Source organism: Callorhinchus milii, unplaced genomic scaffold, assembly GCF_018977255.1.
Source record: "Callorhinchus milii isolate IMCB2004 unplaced genomic scaffold, IMCB_Cmil_1.0 Scaffold1681, whole genome shotgun sequence".
NCBI lineage: Eukaryota > Metazoa > Chordata > Chondrichthyes > Chimaeriformes > Callorhinchidae > Callorhinchus > Callorhinchus milii.
This window is the reverse complement of record NW_024706422.1, coordinates 1-6,950: the sequence shown is the minus strand read 5'-3', so window position 1 is coordinate 6,950 and position 6,950 is coordinate 1. Positions and strand designations below refer to the sequence as shown.

At 53.7% G+C, this 6,950-nt stretch overlaps 1 protein-coding gene across 1 annotated transcript; it reads right to left on the bottom strand.

Moving 5' to 3' along the window:
- Positions 1-483: 483 nt before the first annotated feature.
- Positions 484-5,832, bottom strand: pi4kb (phosphatidylinositol 4-kinase, catalytic, beta; the record flags this gene model as incomplete). Its single annotated transcript, XM_042346776.1, is given in 9 exon segments — positions 484-549; positions 949-1,075; positions 2,266-2,398; positions 2,503-2,768; positions 3,206-3,329; positions 3,501-3,605; positions 4,400-4,509; positions 4,992-5,219; positions 5,602-5,832. Coding segments are annotated over 9 exon segments (1,390 nt in total), but the record flags the coding sequence as incomplete, so codon positions are not given.
- Between the last annotated feature and the right edge of the window lie 1,118 nt (positions 5,833-6,950).

Sequence of the window (6,950 nt, the reverse complement as noted above, 5' to 3'; positions counted from 1 at the left end):
TCTTTCTGTGCCATGTCTCTCTCTTCAGCCCACCGTCTCGCTCTCTCTCTCTCCTCCCATCTCTTACTGTCTCTCCTCCGCACTGCATCTCTCTCTCACCACACCTTGCTCTCTCTCTCCCCACTCACTGCCTCTCTCCCCCACCTCACCATCTCGCTCTCAACCCACCTTGCTTTCTCTCTCCCCCTGCCTTGCTCTCTCTTTCCCCTCACTGTCTCTCTCTCTCCCCCCACACCTTGCTCTCTCATCCTCTCCCCCCACCTTGCTCTTTCTCCCCCTCACCATCTCTCTCTCTCCCCCTGCCTTGCTCTCTTTCTCTCCCCCCTCAATGTCTCTCCCCCTTCTTGCTCTCTCTCCCCCACACCTTGCTCTCTCTCTCTCCCCCTCACCATCTCTCCCCCCCCCTCCGCTGGCTTCCCGACTGCAGAGGGACCTTGCAGGAGGAGCTGAGGTGAGCTGTCGGTCTGCCTGTCTCACACTCACATAGCAGCTGTCCTAACGCTAGAACCTGCCTGGGCTGGTACCTGTCTGAGGCCCTGTCCACTTCACCTGCAGGAAAAACTGACCGGACACAGCGGTTAGACAAGAGCAGCGAACGATCATCCCAACAACAACAACATGACAGTTACCCAGCGCCTGCCTTTCACAGTGTCAGGAGGATGTCCCGAGGCGCTGGGCTGGACAGTCAGGGGTTTGGCCCCGAGCTGGGGGTTGGGATCAGGAGGGGTGGAGCGCGGGGAGGATGGGGGTGGGAGGGTGACCAGAGGTGCGGTCGAAGAGGAGGGTCTTGAGACGCATCTTATAATAACCAATGCCTTATCATGCTTTCAAGACGTCTCAAAGCGCTTTACGGGAAAGTGTAGTGACTGTGTATTTTGTGGGCAGGGGAGGGGGAGAGCAGGGGAGGGGGGAGAGGGGGGGAGAGGGGAGATGGGTGGATGGACAGACCTGTACCTTGTTGCATAATCTCCACTATCTGGACCACCTTGTCCATGTGTTTACGAGCCGCGATCAGGCCCTGGAGCATCAGCATCTTGTAATAGTTAAACATGTCACCGTCCAGCCCACCCATCACCTGCACACACAGAGACACCGGTTATACTAGCAATAAGAACAACAACACTGACATTTGATCAACGCCTCATCATGTCTTCTCAGAGCTTCACAGAATATACTGTAAAGAACATAAGAATTTTCTAGGGTAAAGAAGACCAAGGTCCATCTAGTTTGCCTTCCACCTTCCTGACAGTCGCTTGACATGCACCAAACTATATACTGTGTCAGAGTGAGTGTGTCAGTGGGTGTGTGTGTCTGTTGGTGTGTGTGGCTGTCTGTGTGCGTGTGTCTAATTACTATATCCCCAACATACAACAACAACAACAACAAGATTCCATTTATTGAGCGCCTTTCACGTCGGGAGGACGTCCCAAGGCGCTGTACAGTTGGGTCAGGACCCGAGCAGGGGGGAAATGGTCAGGGTGAGGGGAGGGAAGGGAGGGAGCGAGGAGGGGGTAGAGAGTCGAGAGGGGAGCTGAAGGCTGAAGGTCAAAGAGAAAGGTCTTGAGACCGGCCTTGAAGGAGGAAAGGGAGGAAGCGGCGAAGGCACTGGGGATAGAGTTCCAGAGCCTCGGGGCTGAAGGCCACTGATGGTCGGGAGGTTGGGGCGGGGGATGTGGAGCAGACCGGAGCCAGAGGAACGGAGGGTAAGGGCAGGTAGGTAGGGGGATAGTAGGTCGGAGAGGTAGGAGGGAGCAAGGCCGTGAATGGCCTTGTAGGTGAGGGTGAGGATCTTGAATTCGATCCTCTGGGGGATATTGTTGTTTTTATTTTTGTTACATATTGTTTTCTAGCAGAAATCTATTTAATTTGTTCTTGAAACAAATTGCATTTTCTGCTTCCACCGTCTCCACAAGTTTAATACTCGTAAAGTGTAGTAACTGTGTGCTTTGTGGGCGAATCGATTCAGAGGATTGTGGTTCAAGGACTGGGAATCACCCACAAAATATTTTCGCCCACAAAATATACAATCACTACACCTTACAGTATATCCTGTGAAGCACTTTGAGACATCTAAAATGAAGTGATAAGGGGCTGTATCAAATGCCAGGATTATTATTATTATTATAATAATCAGTCTAAGCTGACGCCCAGCATAGAGCTGGGGTTGGGTGTTGCATTGTCAGAGAAACCATCCTTGGGATGAGACATTAAATGCGCTGTGGGGCGCTGCGCTGTTGGGGAGGCTGCGGTTTGTACTGGACTCACATCCACAAACTCGCTGGTGAGTTTGAAGGCCGAGGTCTCGAAGCCCAGGTTGCGGGGAGAGCTGGACAGGATGAAGCCAAAGTCAATGTGGATGATGTGGCCCTCGGAGTCCAGCAAGATGTTCCCATTGTGTCTGAGAGACAGAGGAGAGAGAGAGTGAGAGAGAGACAGAGGAGAGAGGGTGAGGAGCGAGAGAGAGGGAGAGACACAGAGACACACACACAGTGAGACACAAACCTGTCCTTGACCTGCAGCAGGTAGCAGACGAGACAGTAGCCGGCACAGCTCTGTACAAAGTTCCTCTGAGCCGACAGGAACTGCTCAGTGGTGTAGCTGCCGTGCTCCTGCAGGAAGTAGTCGAGTAGCGACAGCTGTGACTGCTTCTTAATCTGGTGAATGGAGACGGCATTGACCACCGGCTCAATCATCCCACTGTCTGCCGAGATCACCAGGATTTTATAAGGTTTAATCCACAGCGGCACTCGCTCCACCTCCCAGATAGCCTGTGGGGGAGAGAGAGTGACAGTGAGAGAGATAGAGAGTGAGAGAGAGAGACACACACAGATAGAGAGAGAGAGAGAGATAGCGTGAGAGAGAGACACTGAGGCTCAGGCCAGGCTTCACCAGCGCCCTCACACAGGGTAGCATCCCACAGTGCTTGACAGTGGGGGGTGAGAGAGCACGATGCCTAGCCAGGGGGCAGTGACAGAGCTTCAGAGCGCAGTGGCTGAAATGGTGGAACAGAGGGGCACGAGGGATCAGCAGGAGGCCAGAGCCAGTTGATCGAGCAGGTGGGAGAGGTGGGGAGGTGCCTGGGCATGAAGTGGTTTCAAAACGAGTGTGAGGAGCTTGTAACTGATGTGTTTGGTGAGAGGGAGCCAGTGGGGTCTGGTGAGGGAGGAAGAGGAGGGAGAGAGGGGTCAGGGAGGGAGGGTTGTACCTGGAGCTGTTTCAGGACCTGGTAAGCCAGCAGCTCCTGTCGCAGATCATCCCCACACTTGACGATGACCGAGAGGAGCCGCCAATTGGGGAAATGTCCATAGGGAGACGACTCACGAATTCTCCTGCACGGGAGAGAGAGAGAGCGCGTGAGAGGCAGGAATGAGTGATGGGATTTTTCCCCTCCCTCTGCTCTCCCCCACCCCCACTCCCTTCCACCCTCCCCCTTTCCTCCCCCCACCCCCCTTCCTCCCTCTCTCCCCACTCTTCCCCTCATTTTGAGCGAGTGTTCCCACCTGACTTTCTCCTGCCAGGGTTCCTTCAGGGCCACGGCTGAGGGATCCTCCGGGTCTCGTTTGAAGGTGGTGGGCGCATGATGTAACTGCTCTGACAGACGCCGCCTGGAACAAAACAAACAGCAGCAAAGGCAGCAGCTGGTGATAATATACTCCCTGCATCTGACCCAGCACCTCCTCACGTCATCCAGACCTCTCAAAGCGCTTCATAGGCAATTCTGAAAAGTGTAGTGACTGTGTGTTTTGTGGGCGACATGCAGCAGCCAATTGAATAGTTCTACAGCATAGTGGTTAGAGCCCTCGCCTCACAAGTGAGAGGACCATTCCCAGGCAGGACAGGTTAGGGCAAAACCTTAAGCAAGTTTCCTTACTACACATACACACAGACACAGACACACAGACACACGTCCACCTGTATTTACCATCAGTAGGTAGGAACCCGCTTGTTAGTCAATTGGCGGATCACTTTCTGGGGGGTAATAATCTCTCAAAAAGAAAAAAAATTGGCTACTCAATCCTCTCCCACACTGAGCTCCATGACCCTATCACCCCCATCCTCCCCTGGCTTCACTGGCTTCCCATCACACAGAGGATTGGATTTCAAATCTTTATCCTCATGTTTAAATGTTCAAATCTTTATCCTCATCCTCGCCACAGACTTGCCCCTTCCTACTTCTGCGACCTCCTAAAACTTTACCCATTCATCTGCTCCCTCCGCTCAGCGAGCTCCAGCCTACTCCACATCCCCCATCCTCCCCGCCCTCCACCCTCTCCTGATCCCAACCCCCAGCTCGGGTCCAGTGCTTTGGGACGCCCTCCTGACGTGAAAAGCAGGCGCTGTGTAACTGTCATGTTGTTGTTGTTGTTGAGTGAGGGCTGTTATTGTGTGGACACATTACCTGATATCTCCAGCTGCTATGAACACAGGCTCCTTGCTCTCCTGACTGGTGATGCTGTCCACAGAGAACTGAGAGATGTTGTCACTGCTGTTTGTGTGGATTTCTGGCAGCTGGAAACCAGAGGCACAGTTTAAACCCAGCCTTCTACACTGGGCAGCCCAGCTCCCAGGTCAGAGTTACAGACACAGTAAAGCTCCCTCTACACTGTCCGTCCACACTCCCAGGTCAGAGTTACAGACACAGTAAAGCTCCTCTACACTGTGTGTCCACACTCCCAGGCCAGGGTTACAGACACAGTAACGCTCCCTCTACACTGTGTGTCCACACTCCCAGGTCAGGGTTACAGACACAGTAAAGCTCCTCTACACTGTGTGTCCACACTCCCAGGTCAGGGTTACAGACACAGTAACGCTCCCTCTACACTGTGTGTCCACACTCCCAGGTCAGGGTTACAGACACAGTAACGCTCCCTCTACACTGTGTGTCCACACTCCCAGGTCAGGGTTACAGACACAGTAACGCTCCCTCTACACTGTGTGTCCACACTCCCAGGTCAGGGTTACAGACACAGTAAAGCTCTTTCTACACTCACCTCTACCTGTAGTTCTCCAATGTCCTCCACAGACCAGGCCTCGTCATCGTTATCATAGTTAGGTACTGTGGTAAAACTGCCAGCCCGCTGCTCGTGGCTGATCCCACATCCCGGCAAGTTCTCCACAGACCGCGTGCTCCTGATCCGGTTCTCGGGAATCCTTATCGGGATCGGGGACATCTCCAGGTTGTCGCATTCCAGCACTTCCACATAGATCAGATAGGGGGCCTGGGGAGGGGAGGACAGGTCACAGTTCAGGCAAAAGGCAGCAAGCATTGGGGTGATGGGGTAGGGTGTTTAGTGTGATAGGGAGCCAGTGGAGGCTGGCGAGGGCTGGGGTGATGGGGTACAGGGTTTAGTGTGTGATAGGGAGCCAGTGGAGGCTGGCGAGGGCTGGGGTGATGGGGTACAGGGGTTAGTGTGTGGTAAGGAGCCAGTTGGGGCTGGCGAGGGCTGGGGTGATGGGGTACAGGGGTTAGTGTGTGGTAAGGAGCCAGTTGGGGCTGGCGAGGGCTGGGGTGATGGGGTACAGGGGTTAGTGTGTGGTAAGGAGCCAGTGGGGGCTGGCGAGGGCTGGGGTGATGAGGGATGGAGATGGGATGGGACCCACCTTGTCCTTGGAATTGAGGACCACGGCCTGGTTGTGTGGGACACGGACCACATGATGGTCGAAGGCAGAGGTGGGCAGCCAGACACGAGCGGGCAGCTTGTGGTTGAGGAGCGACAGCTCAGAGATCAGTCTCTGTGTCTTCTGCTCCTTGGTGGGCAGTGTGGCCAAGCGCTTCCCGATGCCCATCAGAGACTTGATAAACTCCCTCTCTGGTGCCAGCCTGGCTGGTTGCTGTGGACACACAATGCCACACACTCAATGCCACACTCTCTGCTGGCACCTCACTCAATGCCACACTCAACACTGGTAATTCACTCAATGCCGCCAGCAGTGTCCCACAAACAATAGGGAGTTGAGTAACTAAATTATTATTAGTTATTGAAGGGATTATTACCCCCGGAAAGGGAACCGCCAATCGACTAACAAGTGGGTTCCTACTCACTGCTGGTAAACAGAGGTGTCTGTGTGTATGTGTGTGCAGTAAGGAAACGTGCCTAAGGTTTTGCCATGACCTGTCCCATCTGGGAATCAACCCAGGTCCTCTCACTTGCGAGGCGAGGACTCTAACCCCTGCGCTAAACGTGGCTGGGATATTGACAACATGATGACTTAAGTGGCAGTGACAAGTTAAGACAATGTTAAGTTATCAGGAGTTGCTGTAGTTTTCTAGTAAACAGGAAAAGCAATGAGTCACTTGGGTACGAGAGGTCAACTGTTCATCAGATATTGCGAGATCAAAACCCAGCTCAAAGTTCAGATGACAGCTTTTAATTTCCTCTCCCTCACTCTCACTCTCTCTCTCCCTCACTCTCACTCTCTCTCTCCCTCACTCTCACTCTCTCTCTCCCTCACTCTCTCTCTCCCTCACTCTCACTCTCTCTCTCCCTCACTCTCTCTCTATGCACTTTCCCCTCATTCCACGTCACACTAGTCAGGGTGTGAGCATTCCATGCACTTAATGTGGCCTGAGGAATAGGCACACAGACCCCGAGACAGCTTCACATCCCTTCACCAGATAATCAGTGGGCTTCACAAAATAGAGGCTGAGTAGAGGGGTTGTAGGAGAGGGGGAGGAAAGTCCAGCTCGGACCACCCTACCCGTTAGTTAGGGCTTAGGCTGCAGTGTTAACAGGAGCTGAGGGGGAGGATTTCCTGCCCCCAATCATATATGTGTGAGACTCTTAGTCTGGTTTGGAGACTTTTAAGGGTTTCAATTGTTTTCCAGGTGTGTCAGACACCCGACCGGTCACGGTGACGGGTTTCCGTGTGTGTCGGACACCCGGCCGGTCACGGTGATGGGTTTCCGTGTGTGTCAGACACCGACCGGTCACGGTGACGGGTTTCCGTGT